The sequence below is a fragment of the Apaloderma vittatum genome, unplaced genomic scaffold (assembly GCF_000703405.1).
Source record: "Apaloderma vittatum isolate BGI_N311 unplaced genomic scaffold, ASM70340v1 scaffold1095, whole genome shotgun sequence".
In the NCBI taxonomy this organism is placed as follows: domain Eukaryota; kingdom Metazoa; phylum Chordata; class Aves; order Trogoniformes; family Trogonidae; genus Apaloderma; species Apaloderma vittatum.
The window spans coordinates 69,486-92,727 of NW_009715259.1; the positions used below are offsets into that span (position 1 = coordinate 69,486).

The window sequence follows — 23,242 nt, forward strand, 5'->3', positions numbered from 1 at the left end:
CTAAAGGAGTTTTTATGGCATAATTCAAAATTTGTATAGATTCCTACAATTAAAAAAAAATTACCATTAAAAGAAGTATTTCCAGTTTTCACTCTTTCTTTCCAGATGGAAATTCTCAAGAGCATACAAGTCACACTCATTTATGTCTGAAATTCAAGATGTATACACAAATAAATTAAAAATCTAATGAAAAAAATAATTTCATTGAATCACCCATGCAGATGCCAATCTGAGCAACTTCAGTTGCTGCTGAAACAGAACTGGAAATGGATTTTTAGTTAAATCTTCTGCTTTCACATAGAAGTTTTGCCGAGAAGTTTATAGACCGAAGACTTAAGTGGGGAAAAAGAGCCAGTGACTGCCATAACCAAAAAGAAAGCAGTGTTCCCCAATCAAGTCAAACAATACTCAAGAAAACATGCTCATCCAAAGTTAGTGGTGAAACCGAAATATTAAGCTTACATTAATTTATGAAGATCCAGTCTAAACTGGCGGCAACTTGCATAATTTTTTTTTTTTAAATAATTGCAGAATCATACAAGAGTGGAAGAACTCCACTGCAAATGATAACAGTTGACAGCTACTGACACACTAAAGTATCCAAAGCACACAAGGTCAGGAGAGGTAAGAGACAATCTGTTTTGGCTAAGGCAACTAAGTAAAGACTGTAAAGGATTCAGACTATGTCTTACAGGTCTGTAATAAGCAAGTGTTAAACGAAATATTTCTAAATTAATATAACTTTTAAAACTCGCAAGAAGTACCACTGCTTCTACAGCATCATACATTTGGAGGCAGAATTACATTTAAACATGTTCCAGTTATACTCCCAAGGTGTCTACTGCCTATTTTTATAATATTCCTAGAAGGGATTCCATACAAACCCCAAGTCTGACGTCTCGCTTGCAAAATAGCACAAAGCCTTTTCTGGAGGTAAAGTAATCTATTCATGCCAGAAAGGGGTCGTTTCCATTTCCTACATCTAAGTACTGCAGCAAACCACGTGTGTGCATCGTGTTACACGAGAATGAACGTTATTCCAAACTCAACAGCTTCCAAATTTCTTTATTGTTTTCACAATTCCAAAAAAGGATGATTCACAGAGCCCTTGTCTTTGTGTTTGCCTTCAGCTCCCCTTTCAAAGTGCAAAACATTTTCACGAACAAGTACTCAGCCAGCTTTCCCCTCTCTAGTTGGCACTAGTTTTTCCTGCAGTAGTTCTTCTTCCTTCTTCTTGAGAAGCTTTAGAAGGTATTCATCGGGCTCAATTCCTGCTTCCCTTAGCTCTGACATGGCTTTTTCCAAGCGGTGCAATGTACGGGCACCCTGCACCTTTCGAGCAGTGATGTACAGTGTAAATTCCTTGAAGCCAAGCAGTTTACAGGTATCCACCTCGCAGATGTTTTTAACATCTTTGGTTTTGTCCACCTGTGGAAAGAAAACTAAACCCGACATTTTTTCCAGATCTTCAATATTTACTTGGAAGTCAGTCAGCTGATGACTGAAGCCTATGGGATCGTTTGGCACCACAAAAGCCCCCAGTACCAAGGGCTCTGTAGATGTTCTGCTTCGTCTGGCAAGGACCACCTTGTACAGGTGGGATGGCACTGCCACATCATCCTTTCCGATCACCTGTCAAAAGGAAAGTTATGTTACAGATATGTATCTTATCGGTTGAAGGGGAAAAAAAAAGGATATGAGACTAATCCTACTGCCTCTAAAAATGAGCACCTCACTACACATCAATGTGCAATGTTATCAGACTAACTGCTGAGGGGGAAAGCACCATCTCTTTGCAGTTCCTTATATAGCTGGTCAGGAATGAGATAGTTATTTGACACATGAATATCTCTCTCAAACAGGAAAAGCAGGGCAAAGAACACTTTACTGCAGGGTGTTTTGGCCACTGTCGGGAGGATACTTTCCCAGAAGGTTCTCTGCCTTTCTCTTACGACACCACTGACTTTGTATTACACTGTTAAGAACAATGGTGCAGCAAAAGGTCAAAAGATTAGTCGGTAATTGCCTAAACATTTGTGAAGAACTGTGAAAAGGAGCTCTGGTAGAGGAACAAACTCAAATGTCCCAAGCAGACGCAACTTCTGTTACAGCTGAAACTGAACTGGAACCAAATTTGAAAAACACATTTGGGAACCGGGAGTCATCCAAGACCTCAGTTCCCTCATCCCGGTGCAGATCTGACCTCAAGTGATGCTGACCTCAAGTGATGCCAAAGCTCCTTTCTCATACTGCATCACATTGTTAATGCTTTGAAAGCCATTTTCAGTAACAGTGGCTCTATACTAAGTTCCTAATCCAACCATTCCAAATCACATATTTTTTAACATGCATTTCAAATCAACTCTAACTTACCTTCAGTCAGTTATTTTTTGGATTACCGTCAGTTTTATTTTCTATTACCTATACACAGGCTGTATTTAAAAGGTTGCACTATCTAAGTAAGCTGTTTTTAAGGGGCCCTGGATATGAAGAAGTACGTTCAGTGATTCAGTACCCTGGAAAAGAAGTCTATCTAAAGAAAATGCACCAATTTCTTCCCGTAAATTCACTATGATTCAACTTAGGAGCTTGTACATGTTGAGTTTCCTTCTGCGTCACACACGCCAGGATTCAGGAATTTAACTGAAGCACCATGGGGGGAGGATCAGGACTCTGAATTAATGTGAAATCTCTCAAAAAGCTCACACACGCATTTATATGGTAGACACCCCACCCTGTGTCAGGAATAAGCCCAAGGGTCTGTAACTGCTGATGATAAATGTAATCTCACCAGTGTTCAAAAAGCGATGCTCATGCATGCACTGTATTAGGGTGTTGGTTTTTTCTTCAATATTGCTGAACTGAATCTGCCATGTTAACAAAGTGTAACAGTTTTGAATAACCTTTCTGTATAACTATCCTAAAATTTGTACTTTTATTCTAATGGCAACAGAAGAAAACAATTCAGATGCCTTACAAAAACTAAAAAGGCATCCTATTTTGTATACAAAATCCAGTAATTTGGTACTATTTCCAGTATTTGCAACACCTGCAAAAGCCTAAACTGCTTGGTTTTGACTTTTTGACAGGTTTTGTTACATATGGTTAAAACACAATTTCAGAGAAAGCAGGTATTTATTTCACTCCCACAATCAACTACAGTAACTGAAAATATTTTACAAACGAATCCAGTATGTATCAGTTCAGACATGATTTGTTCATTTATATATTCAGTATAACTCAATCACAAAGGAAACGCTTCCTATGTATGCTTTATTCTGAGCATTTGGCAATTCTGCTAAAGAAAATACTTTTAAAACTAAACTTTGCCTGTGGCTACAGAACCAAGATACATTTCAGTCTATTCCAAAGATACATTTCAGTCTATTCCAATAGTTGACTCATTTCAGTTACAAATTCTTTCAGTGCTTCAAGTGTGTCGTCTACCTCTGTTGCAGTTTTTTAAGTGATTGTTCTTTAAGTCTTATGAGTTAGACCAAAACCACAAAAAGTAGCTATAGCAGAAAGGGAAACCTCTGATATTTGTTGATGTTTTGTACAATAATGTAGCAGTAATATTACTACTGTCTCTGGCAAATGGGCTCTTAGATTTCTTTACTCTGTTGCAAAATATTTTCCTCCCCTTTCCTAAATGACGCTGCTTAATGCCTTTGCTGTAGTTTTAACTTTCTTTTGGTTTTTGTTTTGCTTTTTCTACTAAAGTAATCTTGCTTATGCCACCAACCTTCTCCTAAATAAAGCTCTGCCTAGACATCTAACAGTCATTGAAACCGATAAGCAACAAATAAATGCCTTACACCAAATCTACTTTCCCCTTCGATGACGGCAGATGTCTTTATAGGGAAATTAGAGCTCCCAACTGTCAAATCACTTTGCATTTAGCATTCAGTGTGGCTGAAACCAGAGTTACAGCTCCTCGGGATCAACAGCATAAATAATCAAAACTGACTGATGAATAGGTGATTTTAAAATACACTAAGAGCCACACATCAACACACAGTTATATCGAGTGGGTTAAAACTGAATTACAAAACAGTGTTGGGAGATAGGTGGCACGAAAAGCAGAGAGCACGTGCAACGCGTTTGTGGTCGGAGGGAGGGAGCCAAGAAGCATGAACACCTCTGAGGGGCAGAGGAGGAGGCTCACATTTCCATATTCACCCAAGTGCAGGCAGCGGCTGGCGCTGCTGAAGGCAGGAGGCTGGGGTTCCTTTTCTTCCCCTGGAGCAGGTAGCTCCAAGATCCCACCGCCTGCACACCCCGAGGGCAGGGCAGAAGGGAAGGCAGAGGCTGCCCGCAGCTGCCCTGTGCCCCTGAAGCCATCACAGCCTCCTGAGAAGGCAGTAGCGAGACTAAATCTTGGTGCCCAGACTCTTGCTGGGCCAACACTCTCCTGACCCGCAGCACTCCTGCACTGTAAGGGCCACAGTGCCGTTTCCAGGCCTCTTCACATACTTTTTTTTTTTCCCCCACGTGTATGTGTGCTGGGTCTTCCTCAGCTCAGCTCCCTCCTCACCACCTCCCACACAAGTACACAAAGCAGCCTCCTCTGTCTGCTGTATAAAAGATTAGAGGAAGGGCGAACACAGAGATGGAGCTGCGATACGTATCTCCAATTAGGGGGTACATGGCATCTGTAAAACAAACAGGTGAACACCTGCTGAGCAAGCGAGCAGAGGGAACAGGGGACTGAGTCTGAGGACGTGAGTGGGTAGACAGAAAGGCTGGGGAATGAATAGAGCTGCACACGGAACAGGTAGGTATGAAATGGAAATGCTTGAATGCCTGAAGTGGGCGTTAAGGGAAAACAGACCCTCTGCTTATGTAATATTATGCAAATATATATATATTCTATGTAAAATAACACACATTTTTGCATAGTATACGCACCTATGAAGGAGGGAAGGAAAGGAGGAAAGCAAGAGTTAGTTCAAAATGAAGGAAGGGTTGGCCTTTTGCAAAATGTAGTTCTAAACACAACTCTACACAGGCAATGGCTGTACGTTTAATTTATGTACTACTTCACTTTCACATAAACTCTCTTTTGAGGATTTAAATAAAAACTAAGTAGTGCACAGGCTTTACATCAGTCCTCTGAACAGCAGTAAACTACTTCTGTAATTACTTCACTGAGTTCTAATCCTGTTAAAGTGATTAAAACAAACTTTAGCTTGCCAAACAGCCAGAACCCTCAAGTGTCCTTTCCTTACACAAAACAGGGCAGAGAAGCTCTATTCCCAGCTCATTCTGCTGCAGGAGAATACCACCAGAGGCAGGTGCTTGATTTCTCTGACAGAGTAAATATAAATACACATGACAAAAAAATATATGGTTTTTTTCCACAGTTTAACACTTATGTGAATCACGTACAGGATACATCATGAATAATAAATGTAGCCAGTGTGGCCCAATGATTTCTGTTATGAAATGAAATGCAGCTCTGGAGTACATCATAATATTTCCATCATTATGCTGTGTAACATACCACAATTTGTTTTTTTTTTTATGAGACTAGATACAGAAGCAGCAGATGAAGATTTCTACGGAGTTGCCCACACACACATCTCAGCAGCCAGGGAAAGAAGGAAAAGTGTGGTTCTGTGGAAGTGAAATTTGCAACAGAAGCAATAGGTAGGGAAAACAAACTCAACAATTCATTTCCTATTGCCACCTAGAGGATTCTCCTACCTAACTACAGCAGCCTGAATCACGTTCCTGATCTTCGCCATCCCATTTATCTCAGTAGATGCCTAACAGAGGCAGATAGCATATGCTCTATTGCAAGGGACCAGAACAGTGGTTAAAATTACACATGCACAGATAGTGACTTTGATTTGTGCTAGTCTGTCCGTAGGCAGCAAATGATCTTTCAGCAATCAATGCCTGAAACAAGCTCTCTGTCCCAGCAGGAGAAGAGCAACAGCTTTTATTAGTATCTGTGATTTAAAAAGATAAAAACTCATACAAGTAAGAAAACACAGCAATGGCCTGATGCTTTCACACCATGTTGATAACAGGCCACGAGGTTAATTTATGTACAGTCCTTTGAAAATTTCCATTTTTCTATTTCTATAAAATTTTGCTTAGTCTTTCAGATTTTCAACAGCTTCATAACAGCAAAAAAAGAAAAAAGCACTCAAGCTAAAAGCTTTCTTTTTTATAGTATTAAATATATTCCTTTCCCACCACCATTTGGGGAACCAACTATTTCTCTTTGCTCTCTGCATCAGTTCAACATGAAAAAATGTTTGTCCTAACTTTTTGCAGTTGCCTATTCCTTTCGACTTCGCTCATTTTCTTTGGTGATGTGGTGCTGCCTGAAACCCTACGGCTGAACTGGCGTAGTCTGATAACGTAACATTATGATGTCATTTTCACCAGAGTATTTGCTGGTTTTTATTATTATTGACATTCCGTGTGTATAAACTTGTTGCACTTCTCAATGTCCCATTAAACGTGGACAGCTGTCATGAAGACAGGCCATTAAAATGCGTGCACTTCCTGACATTTAGAAATGTTTACATATTGCTAAAACAATAAACGTGTTGGTAAGCAGTTTTACAAACTTGAGGAGCTCACAGGGACAGATAAAGCAACATGATTTCTTAAAGCGTAGAGACCTCAGTGAGCTTTGATCAATTCAGTGTCACAGCTAAGTCACTGGATGGGGATCTGTCTTAAGCTTGGCTTTCTTCATGATTTTGGCCAAATCATTGAACTGTTCTTGGTCACATTTTTTAAAATTGGAGGAAGGACAAATTTAATAATGTCTGTGAAGTGCTTAAGTGTCACACTAAATAATGAAGACATCTGCTAATAGCAACTAGGGTAAGTTAAAGCATATGGCAGTAACTAATGTCACCTTCATGGTGGTTGTCAGATAAACATGGAACAAAGCAGGCCCTGAAAATGACAGTTTGGAGTTTTTGAGAAAGAAAACTCCATTCCTACATAAATAGGAGAAAAGAAATATATAAGGTGTAATGGCAGAACACCTGAGATTATATTAAAAGAAAACAGAGAGTTAGTCTTACCAGAAATTTTAAAACATAGACAAATGTTATCATATTTGCACTTTATACTGGACTTGTTAAGGCTTCCCAGAGTGGTAAGAAAATTATCTTCTTCTGAAAGCGTGGGAATAATCCTTAAAACAAAGGACTCATGAATCTGAAAGTAGTACTTTGCCACCTAGCGACTAGAAAATGAAAATCAACCGTGAAGAGAATTAGCAGGAGGAAGGGGCTTTTCATCAGTGAGAGCCGGCTTTGGATTGGCAATTAGCTGAGATTCTCTTAGAACCTGGTAAACAGAAATCACGCTCAATCACGCCTTCACTGGCAGCACACACTGAAGAGTCCTTGCATCAGAGCATACCATCATCAAATACATTAAAATGATAGCTCCTGAAATTCCCTCGACACTCCAGAAACCGTTTCCTCGTTACTACTCTGTAATAAGCAGAGTTTAGAACTAAGACATACTGTAAACCAGAACCGACTGAAAACAAGCACACACACAATTCTCTGTGTAACGGAACTTCCATCCACATCTGCCGCTAACAACAAAATTAAGCCTTCTGTCGCATTTCTGCATGGACAGGATTCAAGGACATCATTCCTGTCACCCAAAATAAGACGGTAACTTTGTCCGAATCGGCACTTGGTCTGTCTTAGCTCTAATTTGAGGCATGATACTGACTGGGGCCATCAGATATTTTACCATAGGTAGAATCATAACCCTAGGTTTGACCATCTAGAGCTTTATTAAAATCTGATACTAAATTAAGGACAGCAACAGACTCTCTAGCAGTATAAAAAATTCCCTTTGCTATCCGTACAATTTTATTTACTTGATATTGTGATAACATTATCTGCCTTCACGCCAGTTCCTTTCCAATTTACATTAGGCAGTACTGATTCTGTTGATAATGTTTTCTTCCCCAGTATTTAAGAGAACTCTGTCAGATGGCATGGGGAAGAAGTGAGGGGTGTGAAGGCAGACCTGGCAATATAGAAAATAGAAAATACAACAGATAAAAATGACAGTAACAATCTGCAACAACACTGCACAGCCAAGTACTCCAAAATGCAAATTAATCTACTTCAGGAAAAATTTATTTATTATGACTTGTCTGACTGCTACTGCCGAATTATTTGGCAATCCTAAAAAAAAAATAGAGATAATAAAAAAAATGTGCCTACATACATAGTTTAAGCATTAAAAGACAGACAGCAAATCCACCCTTTTTTTTTTTTTAATAAAGAGGATGTGTATATGCATTGTGCTACTGCATTTACATAATGACAGACTAATACTTCCACAGAATCCATTTAGGTTACTTAACACTAAATCTACTACAATCCCCATCACCATTATTCCTGTAATAAAAGAACACTTGAGATGGGTATAATGCTAAAAAACACAACCCCATAAATCTAACCTGCTTCGGTGTTTCTTCTCCACCAATCTTAACCCATCGGCTACTATTTTCATTTGTACATCATGTCTAAATTTATGGCTGACAGAGCTCTAGTTGCTTACACCAGCTGATCTACCCTTTCTTTGCACCTAAGTTTTATGGGACGTGTATAATGCATCTAGATCAATGAGTTGCCTGTGTAGCCTTGAGCCCATTTGGAGGAGTCCCCAAATAATAACACTCCCTGGGTTTATTTCCTCCTTTACGAAGGATTCCTTCCCCTACAGTGTCTTGGCTAGGAGAACACCTCTATTACTTCTGAAAGTTGCCTGGGGAAAATTATAAAGTACCATCTTATATTTGAGAGGTGCAGTTTGTTTCCCAGGGAGTTATTTGCCACAGAACTAGATGACAAGTAAATTTATCATCTGGGACAGTTACTGTGCATCTCTGGCCCAGCCTTGTCATTCCATTTTGAAAATTAAACAGCAGACATGATTCCAGTATGAACCTAGTGTACCACTAAAAAGTACATAAAAATGTCATCTTCAAACAACAAGAAAAATCTTATCTAAACTCTACTTTTGTTTGTCAACCATAGCTCATTCTTCCTAAATTAGGATTTACTGTGATGGCATTGGGAATAAAAAGGGCGGAGCACTGAGCAAGATGCAATAGAATTATTGCAAAATTTGTATTTCAAACTCCAAAACTGCTGACAGAGGAAAACCACTGAAGTGACAGTCACTGGAGAACCGTAAAGTATAAAATGAGACAACGTCATTTTGATTTGATCTGGACAAAGATGAAAAACCTGCATCTGCCTCTCCAGTAACACAGAGCAGATTTTTCCTGTTGGCATTCTATTTTACATATATTCTCAAAATATGTTTTTCAGATACCAAGCATGGTCATCAATCTACTCTTGCAACAAAAGCCTCTGCTGAAGACAGATGAAATGACAGAACATATCTGAGGATACAACAAGTTCAGCCAATAGATAGAACAATGCAGGCATCTAAGGAGTTCAAGGTTAATTCCCTTTCTGGAATTAAACAGCAAATGGCACCAGAGTCCAAGCAGGAACTGGGAACAATGCCACGACTGATGCTCTGTTTTTCCTCTATAGTGATCTAAAAATAACCGTTTTGGATGTCTGATGAGAAAAACACCAGCCTGTAAAGCCATCGATACATACTTCACCGCTCCTTTAGCCAAAACCAAGGAAACTAAGATTGTAGAGAGAATCTGAAACAAATCAACGCAGACACATTCACTGTAATACCTCTGTGTTTTCTTTTTTTCCACAGTTCTAGTCTCAGAGAAGAAAAACATCAGAAAGGAGCTCAGCTTTAACAGTCGCATCACCAGATTATAGGTTGTGGGTTTCAGCACTATTGTGTATAGCACAGCACTTCTCCTTCAACAGCACATACAAAGAAGACAGACACCTTCTCACATCAGCTTCATAAGCCCAAACAATGAGGCCTAAAAGCCTTTCATTTCTGAAGTCACTCGTTTGAACCTAGCAGAGTTCACTCTGAAAGACAGCTAAGAGGCACCTTCCTTTCTTGTTTGGTTGCCAACTCTTAGTGTTCTTGGTTCAGGGGCAGAATCCCAGACTCCCATCGTCAGCATCAATGACTGCAATTACATCCTGTTTGAAAAGAACTTCTCTCCAGGGCTTTGACAGGTTGTGTTCCCTCTTCTAAATGTATATGTTGACGTAAGAAGGTAAAAAAACCAAACCATCAAAAAGCCACTATTCCACTCTAAAGTCTCCCTCCCCAAAGGAATACTTAGTGGCAAAACCAAAAATTTATGCCATGAAGAGATTTCAAAATCACAAAACAATTCTCAGCCTGTATTTAATCACACCTAAACCAAATAATTTAATATTTAAACCAAAACAAAACCCCAACAAACCAACATCTTACTTTTCCCACCTGTAGACAGCATTATGTGCACTTGAATACAGCTTGAACCGAAATCAATTTCCACAATGATCTCTAAAGTCCCTTCCAGCCTAGGCCATTCTATGATTCTATGATAATGAATCTCACCACAGCAAGCTGAGTAAAGAATTTATGAAAGTGGCCAAATGGTGAAACGAGAACATGAATATCATCATTCCACCGTTTTCAGTCTCACACTGAATTTCACTTCATAGTTTATATTAAGACCAAAACTGATAAAACATTCTCAGAAGACCAGAGTTGTCATCAAACTCAAAGATGATGAAGACATCTTGGCAACAGCCAAGAACAGAACGATATGATAATCAAAGCAGCATGGATGTTCTGTGCCACTATTATTCCATCACCGTGTCCTGGTATCACGTTATTTTGAATAAAGGCAGTAAGATGCAGTGCATGCTCTTATTTTTACTTGTGGAATACTACAATTTACATTTCAAAACCAAAACAGAGAGCCACAATAATTTTTTAGAAAAGGTAATCTTTCTCTTCTAAGTAATCACTTTCTCTAAACAAAAACTAGGAAAAGATGACCAAGATTAAAGTGAAGCAGTTAATCGATGATACAGCTGCTCTCCAGAAAAGCATTTCCAGTTATAAAACGTTCAAGTCAGCTCAGGATTTTTAATTCTTTGCCATGTAAGACAAATAGACATTTTTAGCGATAATAAATAAATGCAATATCCTGACAGCTACAAGGAGGAAAATTCCAGCAAGCTACATGCAAGCCTGGAGAAGTCCTACAGTTCTCCAGACCTGCACATCGTGCGTGACAGTAAGCCAAACACTCGGCTCGAGTGCTGAAAGGCAACATCTCCCTCCTGCTCCCAGCTATGTGCTTTGGACGTATCTCATGCTGTCACCCAAGCGCTGGGCTCCTATGTGTGCTGCTCTATCTTTCTACGGCAGTAGAAAACAAGCCCAGGAAGCAAATCAAAAGCCCAGTATGGATGGTTCTCTATTGCACTGGGTGATTTACCCTTTGTTGGGTAAAAAACGATTGGATGACCAGGCCCAGAGAGTGGTGGTGAATGGTGCTGCATCCAGTTGACATCCAGTGACCAGTGGTGTCTCCAAGGATCAGTACTGGGCCCAGTCCTGTTCAAAATCTTTACTGACGACCTGGATGAGGGGATTGAGTCTACCCTTAGTAAGTTCGCAGATGACACCAAGCTGGGCGGAAGTGTTGATCTGACGGAGGGTAGGAAGGCACTGCAGGGGGACCTGGACAGGCTGGCTCGATGGGCCAACGCCAGCAGGATGAAGTTCAACAAGATCAAGTGCAGGGTCCTACACTTTGGCCACAATAACCCCCTGCAGCACTACAGACTGGGGAGGGGCGTGGCTGGAGAGTCGTCCAGCAGAGCGGGAGCTGGGAGTGTTGGGTGACAACAGGTTGAACATGAGCCAGCAGTGTGCCCAGGTGGCCCAGAAGGCCAAATGGCATCCTGGCTTGTATCAGGAACAGTGGGGCCAGCAGGAGTAGGGATGTAATTCTGCCCCTTTACTCAGCACTGGTGAGGCCTCACCTCAAGCCCTGTGTGCAGAGCTGGGCCCCTCACTGCAAGAAAGACACTGAGGGGCTGGAGCGGGTCCAGAGGAGAGTAATGAGGCTGGGGTGAGAAGAGGCTGAGGGAGCTGGGGGTGTTTAGCCTGGAGAAGAGGAGACTCAGGGGGGACCTTACCACTCTCTACAACTACGTGAAGGGAAGCTGTAGTCAGCTGGGGGTCGGGCTCTTCTCCCAGGCAACCAGTGACAGGATGAGAGGGCACGGCCTGAAACTGCATCAGGGGAGGTTTAAGTTAGATATCAGGAATCACTTCCTCACAGAGAGGGTGGTCAGATATTGGAATGCACTGCCCAGGAAAGTGGTGGAGTCACCGTCCCTGCAGGGGTTTAAGGAGATGTGGCACTTAGTGCCATGGTCTAGCAAATGTGATGGTGTTGGGTCAGAGGCTGGACTTGATGAGCTCAGAGGTCTTTTCCAGCCTCAACAATTCTGTGATTCTGTGATTCTCTGAGTATCCTATGGAAGGATCTGACAGTCATCAGTACTGGCAGACAAGGGAAAGGACTGGACTGAGCAGCAGCGAAGTCAAAATTCTCCTTGGTGCCAAAGAACCACTCCCAGGCGAAAGCTGGCTTTGCCACTAACTCAGCATGTGGCACTGGTCATCTCCCTTAGCCACAGCTTATTTGTCCACTTGAAAACAAGCACGGTTGTCACCTTCCTCAAAAATATGTGTTGAGAGCTGAAGTTTGGAACTGCCACTGAACATGAAAAACATAAATTATTATTATTGCATTTTTATATGCATAACAAATGATTGTCTGGGGGGAAAAAAAAAAAGAACCAACCTAAAAACAAAGCTGTGATTTCATCACAGTCAGGGTTATAGGCATATGTTGGTGGGGACACAAAGGACAGTTTTTAAAGGAATAAAAAGGTAAAAGTGAAGAGGAAAAACTATATTCTATCATGACTGAGTCCCAAGTTCAATCAAACAGAAATCAGCTGTGTATTTAAAGTGGAGAAACAGTGCCTCAATCTTACAAGTATACAAGTCAGTGCTGAAAGCTGAACATCCCTCTTTTGTGTCTCTCATATCCCTCTGAAACAGGGACTTGTTATAGCAAGCTCATTCATTGCTCCTCAGAGAACTAGATGGACAGCTGAATCACTCAGAAGCTGAAGCTGCAGTTGATATGAGTACTTATTTTCAAGGAAAAGTGTTTTTTCAAGAGGCACAAAATACAGCATTTATTATTTGCATTATGGTAGCTTTCACCTAGCAACTGAAAACAGCAGTAATATCTCATTACAATACGAGCAGAAGGTAATACTCCCTCCCTTGAATATCTGACAACACTCAGATCCTACCAATGTCTAAACATATGCTTACAGAAAGTAAGTCAGCAGAAGCAATAATAAATTCACCTCTCAATTTGATAGCCTTTCCAGTCTGTCTGTCTATGGGTGACGGTTCCTAGAGACTGTGCAGGATCAATCCTGTATCTTCAGCGTATTTGAAGCAGGCAATAAAAATGGGAGACCACAAGAAGAATGGAAGTATCAGTGCCATGGACCAGTGATTACGCTGCATTCACCTAAAACCTACTGAACTTGAATGAAGTCTTTCAGTTGACCGGTATGATCAGAACCTCAGGTGCAAGGCCTCACCTAGGCAATGGATATCAGCAAACAACTGCTTTTCATATTAATGATGCACAGGCATTCCAACACCCTGGAACATTCTGAGAAACCCACAATGCATTTGTATTGCACTGCTCCTAAAATACACAAATAAATGACTGAATAGATGCCTCCACATCAGCAAAGCCCCCTAACTCTCTTCTTAGAGAGTTTTACTGCAGTCTGTGAACAGACATTTAACAGATCTCTCTTTGCAAATAAAACAAATTATTTTAAAATTAACTTTTCCACATGTAGATAACATATAACATCTCTTCCAAACTTGTCCCAGATAGTACTGGACATTTTCTACATTTTGCATGTACTGGAATGTTTGTTTTATCAAGTTACAATATCAATTTTAAAGAAAGAAATAAAGTATTACCACGTTAACCAAACAACATATATACATACCTGATAAGTAACACTCTTCTTTCCATCGTCATTTGTTTGAGGCAAGGTCAGAGGTCCAGAAACTACCCAAACGTCCTCAAATCTCTCAGTCAATTCCCGACAATACATTTCCATTCTGGAACATATTTGTCAGACAGGGTAAAGTCAGCTGGGAAAATTTAACATAACCATCTTTGAAACATACTGTGAAGGGCAAGATGAACTACTGACAGTTTGGGAGCATTTTTCCAAACTCATGTGACTGACTTGAAAGCAAAGAAGATAAAACACAGGCCCAAGTCATACTTCCCACTTGTCCCAGCTTCACTTATTTACAGGCATGTGATATCACACACATTTGAAAATGGTTTCTGTAGCCTTACCACCTGTCCTGAAAATCTGAGTTCTCTGCTCATTCCCACACTTGACATCAGAAGGACTATTGATAGATGGTCACTCAGGATTAGCAAAATACTTGCTTTAAACAGCACGTTGTGAGGTTCTTATTTCAAAAGGTTTTACCACATTACTGAGTTTGCACGTTCCTCCTCAAGAAATCAATGCCCTGTAGCAGACAGCTCTTTTGGTAGCCCGAAGGACTTAGAAAAGTTTCTGCACATCATTCCCACTAAGCCTACTTACTGATTTTTCATATACAACTGTTCAAAAATAAATCAGTAATTCCAGAAATATTAACATTATTTTCGCTTTTTAAAATAGTTGAGTAAGTAGGTTTCTGGGTTGTGCTTGTTTTATGTAAAGCAAAAGATTACAGCCTGTCTTTGATCTAACACCTCAAGTGTAACAGAAATCACATAGAGCGAGCACCCTTTGGCCCTTTACTGAAGACAGTGTAGTGCTTCACTCAAATGGACAAGCACACCAGAACACAAGGCAGACAAGCCCAACTAATCTGGCTGCCTCTGGAAGTGGAAGGTTTCACTCCCTTCTCTGCCTCATCCCCGTTCCTCGCACCTCTCCCTTGGGCCACCTTTTGCACTCTTCACCCGTCAATAACCCTGAACAAAACCAGCATTGTTTCTCTGCTGAGTTCGTGAGTTAAATCAGCTCACACAAAGCAGAATTAGCAGGAATAAGCCCTTTCCTCTTTGGTACGAATGGGCTGCCACGTGCTACACCAAAGCACTGACCACAGGCTAATATTTTCCTGCTGTTGTCAGCTTTGCCTCCAAGCAGCTCAGCTCCTCAGGCTGTGTCATGGCATGAGGATACACACACCACCTGGTACAAGGGAAGAATGGGAATAAATGCAGCTAGGGAGCAAACTGCTTTTGGTGGCAGCAGGGACAGAGATCAGACTGCAGCCACCACGAACTCATACTCAAAACAAGACAGAAAATGACAGTTAAACATCAAGAGAGAAGCATGTGTGTTGGCAGGAGGAGAACGAGGAATAAATACTAAGGTGCACTTAGATCACACCACTGAACCAATCTAGTAGCTTATTATCTAACAGCTTCCTGAAAGATGCAGTCCTGCTCTCCCTTTTCCTACTTCTGCCCCAGTGAACAGTCCTACTCCACCTCCTGTGTTGGCTCCGGCACTCACCTCATCAGTTGATCCAATTTTCTAATCTGGCAGAAACAAAACCAAGCAAACCAAAATGCAAACCAGTTTAACTGGGTTAGTAAATGGAATTGATTCATCACAGTCAGGCTACAACCAGAGCTGGAACGGGGAAAGCAGCAAAAAGATACAGCTGGAGGGCAAACACCACTTTAAAAAAACAAAAGATGGTTAAACTGACTAAGCTGTACTGCCTACCTGCACCTCAGAAACAATTCAAGAAGGAAGCACTTCAAAAAAAGAGAGAGGAAGAGAGTACTAAAGACAGGAAGGGCCACAACAGGCATGAAACACAGTATCCTTAAAACTATTTTTCATTAAACAACTGACTGACCAAACAAGTGACACAAATAGCTTGTTCATGTATTTAAATCGTGGGGATAAGAGTGCTGGGGTTGGGAGAAAGCAGTAAGAGCCGTTTAAATTGCAGGGCTGATAGTGCCAGGGGCAAGTTTCAAACACTCCTCATGATTTCCTGATTAGGCAGAGATCCTACTCAGGAGAAATAAAGAGGGTTTCCAAGCTTTAATTGGTGCAAATGCCTAGCTTTGGTACAGGAAAATTCGTGCTCAAATACTTGAGGTATTAAAACTATTAAAAAAGATCTCTTAAAATGTTATAGCATTTTATTTGTCTGTAAAACAGTATAACCTTTACTGAATGCTCCACAGGTTTTTATATGCGTTCTTGTAAAATTGCAGTGTGTAGTTGAATTGTGATGTATTTTTGATAAGACTTTTAGTACAACACTGTACATAATTTTGCTAACCTGCCCTTGAGCAAACCTTGTGAAATTCATCATTATCCCTTCCTGTTTCTGAGTCTTAACATTTTCTAAGTCCTATGCAAGAAGCACTGGATGAATGCTACTTTTACTAATGTTTTTTCCTGCTTCAAAGCCGGAAAGAATAAAAATCCTACATGAAGAAAGTTTAAATTTATCAACCACTCACTTCACCTCAGAGTCGATCCAGCCAGTCCTCACAAGTGACAGAGAACCTGCCGGACTGTTACTTGGAAGAAACACCTAAGACCCTAAGTAGTCCTGACTCAGTGGGGAGCACTCAGTTCTCCAATTCAAAGTAAACCAACGTCCATGTAGAGAGACATGAAAACGCTCACACTGGAAGCACCTTTTTGAGGAAGAGATGTTAGGGCAAGATCTAACCCCTTTCCTCGCTTCTACTGAATTCTCTTTAAGGACAGAGATGTTAAGCCTGGTATCTTTACCTACCTCAGCCAGAAGAAGCAATTTTATCTATTCTAAATAAATGTCCTCTGCAGTTTGATTGAATAAGTAACTAAAGCAGTCATTACACTGCTCTTGCATTGTGAGGACTGAGCTGCCTTTCCTTTCAAAGAAAGTTCCTAGGATCTCTACAGACAGCCCATAAAGTGCTCTAGAATACATGGCTGTGAAGAAGCTTTATAAATACAACATGTCTGACTTATGCTACTGCTTGATATTTTTCACATAGTTTACTTAAAAGTAATTTCTCACCTGTTCCAAAATCCAGCATTATTTTCATAATTCTGAGGCACAATGTTAGACAGATAAAATGTTTCAGCCATAGCTCTCTGCATAAAGAAAAGAATATAATTTCATTGAAATATTTACGAGCTGAAAACATATTTTACAAGCTGTTGTATCAGAACCCATTTCTACTTTAGTCCTACCATTACCTAAATAAAAGGCCAGGCAAAACCTGACTCGGAACACCTACAAAGTCATTTTGGATTAAGAGATGTAGATCTGAGGTGCAAGCCATGCAAAATGTATCTGTTTGTACGTTTGCTTTGACAGAAATGTAGCAAAAGATTATCTAGTTTTCAAGGTATAGAAGTACTATGTCTCCCAGTGTCACTTTTGTAATGTCTTTGTAAGCAATCAGCTACCTTTCTTTTTTGAATGGGAAGGATTCTTTCACCCATGCTTTTCATTCACTTGACTGCCTAATGGCTAGCTTCTTCCTTCTGAGAAAAGGTTTTATTAAAAATCTTCATCAGTATTTTACAAATATATAATAGGCAGGTGATGAAACGATTTATGAGACCATAAAGGTCAAACACCTACATATCTGCTTAATTTTATCTTTAAAGGTGTCACAAACCTCTCTGAACTGAAGCCCATGTTATCTGCAGATGTGAAGGACCTGATGCTAAAAGATTCTATGTAAGTAGGGAAATATAGGAGAAAAAAAGCTTCCAAGATCTTAACCCAGAATCTTCATAGGTCCTGTACTTGCTAATATTTTTCACACAGGACTTCTTCAAATTGAAGGGGCTGTTAGAACTCCTTAAGATAATGAACAAACACTACCCGCACTAATTAAACTCTGAAACTGAATTTTTATAATCCAGTAAGACTGTGTCATCTGACCGCATTTCAAGACAGGCCCAGGATCTTTCTGCACAGGTAGCTCACCAGCAAAAACTCCCCAGATATCACAAATGAACAGCCACGAAGACACTTCTAGCAGAAATAAAACGACTGGTTCTTTCATCCACCACGTGCCACTGCGCTGCTGCTCTGCCCCACTGCATACTATTCTGCCTGGCAGAAATACAAATTCAAACTGCTTCTTAATTGACAAATTGCTGCATTAGGCACATTTCACAAGAGCATCCAATAAATCCCAGGCTGCTTTGTTAGTCAGCCAAGGCATGAGGGTGTGCTTTTCTTACAGCTCGAACAAATGGCAGGTGAAGACATTCTATAGACTTAAAGAAGCATGGCAAAAGAAGGTTCTAATTTACCTCACACGCGCTGCCAGAAAGGAAAAAGCCTTTTAAATCACCCAGGCAATCCCCTTGCCAATACAGAACAGTACTTAATGGCATCTTTGCTTTGCCCAATCTAGCCTTAAACATCTCAGCACCTGTTGGCCAAAATGAAGTCATCCTTCCCTGTCTCCCTTCAACTGAGCTTCAGAGGACACTTTTGAGGTTTCTTTGAGGAAGGTTATCATCTTCATTTTACAAGCAGGCCATGTGACACACGAGAGGTTGAGGAGACTTGCTTAACACTACATTGTACAGGATATACTTACATCATCTCTACCAAACAAGCAAATCTAGGTGTGATTGCATGGAGAGAGATATGTCACCAGAGAATGCATCTGATTTAGATGCCTGAAGCAGACTGTGAGAGCATGCTACAGTGCTCAGTCAGGAACAGACCTTGTAACTCCAAGTCTGTGCATCAATAGTGAGATCATGTTCCATCTCAAAACAAACTGCGAAAGGAACATTACGCGCTACTTTTAAGGGTCTTTTGACCCTTTCCGACTGATAAACGCTAATTAAAAAGAAAGAAAAGAAAACTGTACTGTTGAAAATTTGTTATCTCCTGCTGGTGCCATGTGTCCTCGTGACCATCCGCTCCCAAGGTAGTCTTCATTGGCAGCACTAAACATGAGAGGGATGTTAGGATCTGGTCTGAATTTACAGTGCCTTCGGTCTGCATTGCCTGAGAAATAAAATGCCATACTGTCAGATCATCATTAAGTCATCATAACAACAAGACAAAAAAATCTGGTTCTGCCACATGTTGCCAAATGACCCACGCTTAGGGATTCAATACATTAATCTCAGTTGAGTACCGTTCTCCTCAACCACACAAGCGAAGAATTTAACTTAAATATCTCTGCTCCAGTCCTAGATTCATTAGAAATTCAGACGTGCTTACTGTTTTCTAGAGAAAAAGCAAAAGCAAAATACAATAGCCTTATCATAACTGCAGATTAATATTAAAGGCAAGCTTGCTAAAGATATAAACCCATATAGATTCACTTTTTAGAATAACAAAGCTATACAGATCTTCACTAGTTGCAGATACATTTTATGTTTGATCCACTACTAGTATTCCCTCTTTATCCAAGTCTAGCCTGGGAAGCAGAATGGGTGTTTCTTGATTAAGTTACACTTGGTAAAATAATAAACCCATTCAAGAGAAAGGCTCAAATGTTTCGTTCTTCATGGGCACAGAAGCGTAGGGTTTTTGTGTTCCTTTCCAAGACTTCCCTTCTATCCGTACAGATATTTGGGAATTAGGCACAAAAAAAGACTAGGCCTAAGTTTTCTGGAAGACAAAAACTTTGGTGGAGGGATGGTTGTGGGAGGAGCTAACTTAAGTGTTGCAGAGACGGCAGCCCACTCTAAGCTGCTGTCTTTCTTGGGAAGACTGTGGCTTCTTCCCAGATTTACTGACCATACACCTATATTTGCATCCTTGCACTGCGTAGAGTCCCAGTCAACTCCTTAGAAAACAGGTTACTCTGAGTGAGCTGTAACTTTGAGATGACTTCATCTCAAACATGGACCACCTCCTTGGAAAAGCCATGGCCAGAAGAGATTTGGGTCGTTTATTCTGGCACTGACAACCTCCAGTAAGACATCGCCTTTCTTAGGGAGTGGCTTGGACCCAAAAATATCCATCGTTAAGAAACGTGCTCCAGAAAAGCAGCAGGAGTTGACGCAGATGTGCCAGTATAATTCTAAGTATCTACCGCACACTGCATTTCTTTATAAATATCAAGGTGTCATCCCAGGCATAATGTCACAGACGCAATATACAGGACCATCAGACAGGCTCTTTTCGTTTAAGCAGGAATAAGGGCCTGCGCACACCAGAGAAAATGTTCCTCACACGTTCCTCTTTCTTCTATAGCTGACTCTGCAGACACAAACACAATGCACGTGCTCTGGCTTTTTTAATCACGTCAATATTATCACTGAGCACCCTACATGTACTCTGAAGAACCCAAGAACATGCAAGGACCACAAGGAAGAAGAGAAGGGGTGGAAGGCTCCAGGGAGACCTTATAGCAGCCCTCCAGTACCTGAAGGGGGCTACAGGAAAGCTGAGGAGGGGCTATTCACAAGGGTGTGTAGCAACAGGATGAGAGGCAATGACTTTAAACTAGAGCAGGGTAGATTTAAATTACACATTATTAAGAAGTTCTTTATTATGAGGGTGGTGAAACACTCGAGCTGGTTGCCCAGAGAGGTGGTGGAGGCTCCATCCCTGGAAACATTCAAGATCAGGCTTGATGGGGCTCTGAGCAACCTGGTCTAGTTAAAGATGTCCCTGCTCACTGCAGGGTTGGACTAGGTGACCTTTAAAGGTCCCTTCGACCCCAGCACATTCTATGATCTCTTGGAAACCAGTGCCTGTAATCAATTTCCTCCTCTTTTCTGACCATCTGCACATAGGTCCAGGGAGATGGTATCAAAACAGAGAGATGGTCAGAGCACCTTTGGGTAGTACAGGTAGAAGGAAGGAGCTTTACTTCTCTTTTCTTTTTTGGTAAAGCATATGACATGATACTTCAACTCAGGACTGATGGTTACAAAGCAACATTGACAGGTTTATCAGCAAGTAAAACAACAGAATTCTTAGCTTTAAAAAATCGTATTTCATCTTAGTAATTAGAACAAAGCACATTTTATCAATTAAACCTGAAAAACTGAAAAATATATGCTTATTTATTCTCTGTTCACTGCTTTGATAAAAGCGGCTAATTTCTTCTGCAATCAGTTTTGTACACGTACATTTACATGTAAAGCTAGTTTATTTCCACCATGTTTGTCCATCATATTTTTACCAATAAAAACCCATATTTTCATACCACATCCTTTCAGAATACAGGACTTTCCCCAAACAACACAGTTCTGCCTCAAATCTCAGTTAGAGGAGCTATCAGGCAAAAATCAGAGCTGAATGCCTCAAGATGCTTTATATCATCTTGCAGGTTAGTTGTATCTGATCATTTGGAAAACACTTTAACAATTCGGCTGTTAAGGCCCACTTGAAAGTAAGCCTGGAATTACCGCTTTCTTCTCAGAAAGAAGTGGAATCAATGATGCTACTTAGAGGCTGGTTATAAATATTTTCAGGATCATGCTTTTAATTTTGAAAGGTAATTTGAAGACAGTGATTAAGATATATTTGGAGTGCTGCTGCGTTCATAAAACATTTTACAATTATACAGTTACCTCCGTTACTAATAATTTGCCTTATAAAAACTGAACTAATGCTATAAACTTAATTTACAATGACTGTACACCACTCGTATTTTATTCACCACTGACAGCAAAAAATCACTGAGCCTCTGTCTCGCATAAAGAATGGGGGAGAGAGTATTAGATAATGCACATCGGAAAATACAACAGAACCGCATCAAAGTAAATAATGGCTGCAGTGAGTATGTAATGTCCAATTTAGCTTTGAGCAATTACAACTGCCTATGCCCTTTGCTCCATTTTTATTTCACAAATAGACATTCATCTTTTCTTCCCATTCCAAGTAAATCTCTTTCAAGATCTGCAGATGAAGCTGTCTGGACCCTAAATGCATTGACTCTACAAGCATTCACATAGTACCTATGGCACCTATAGTACCTTTAGGCAGTACCTAAACCGACGTGAATCAGAACACAGAACTAACTACATCAGCTAAAAAAGTAAGAGTAATTCTTATGTGCTTGCATAATAACACTGAATTTTGCAGGTCTGAATCAGGTAAGTAAAGCTAAATTTTCAGTGTTTCATCTTCTCTCCGTTCACGTTTAAAAGAGCTAAGCTAAGCTTCCCTCCTGCAACGTGACTTAATAGTGTTTACACTGACACAGCGGTATTGAACTGGTGCTTACAGACTGGTCCTTCATAAATTCATAACACAAATTTCTCATGGAAGGTAGCTTTAATTCTTCTTCATCCTTCCCTTTCATACTCAGCTCCTGGTGCATCCTGCAGGCTTCAGGACGTTGTACATTCAATACCAGACTAGTTCCAACAAGAGAAAGAATACTGAAGAGGCCTGCCAAACTGTAATGATAGATCTCTTTAAATCACTGTCAACATCAGCCTGAGCACTGTCATGAAGCTAACACCCATCCAGAGGCCTGCTGCCTCCAGTGGAATTGTGAGCAGGTGGACAAATCCATACCTAGAAATCACTACAGAATTTTTCTCCCTGCCTGCTCCTGGTCCACCCTCTGCAAACAATAAAGTCCATTCTCGGCATCATAAATGTAACTAAATAAATACCTACATACCCAGCATCTTCTGCTTTGAAATATGTTCTATCACCCATCTGGGCACCCGTTTTGCCTGGTCATAAGACAGTGCATGATTTGTGTAACATCTGGTCTCTGTTCCAGCTTCAGGGAATCCATATTTTTCCAGAAGAGACTCTTCTACAGGCTCTAAGGAAGAAAAAAACAACAAAAACCCACCTAAAAATCAGAAAGGCATCCAAAGATGAAATGTGATCAGGAACAAGACAGTAAGAAAAGCATCTCAGTTTATGTAAACATAGTGCATAGAGAACTACTTGAGGTTACTGCCACAATTAAGACCCAGAAGAACATTAAGCAGGCTATGCAGTGAAGCTGCCTTCTACCAAAAAAGCTTTCATCATGTCCCCACATTTAGATCTTGGCTCTAGTAGTCATTCACTCTAATGCCTACACACATCTACCTAGCAAACACCCTGGGCTGGCCTTCAGAAAAAAAAGCCACCGGATATTCAGGCGACAAGGAGTTATGAACATGGGACACCAACGCACATTTCACCCTTCAGAGCTGGAAATCGCACTCCTCCTCACAAACCGAGATGTACAAGTTGAGCACAAGCACAAGCCCTA

General features: G+C 40.6%; 1 protein-coding gene across 1 annotated transcript; it reads right to left on the bottom strand.

The window, feature by feature from the left end:
* Positions 1-1,129: 1,129 nt before the first annotated feature.
* Positions 1,130-22,801, bottom strand: EXOG (endo/exonuclease (5'-3'), endonuclease G-like; the record flags this gene model as incomplete). The annotated part of the gene is made up of 5 exons (XM_009869036.1): positions 1,130-1,632; positions 14,028-14,142; positions 17,095-17,171; positions 18,923-19,062; positions 22,652-22,801. Coding segments are annotated over 5 exons (944 nt in total), but the record flags the coding sequence as incomplete, so codon positions are not given.
* Between the last annotated feature and the right edge of the window lie 441 nt (positions 22,802-23,242).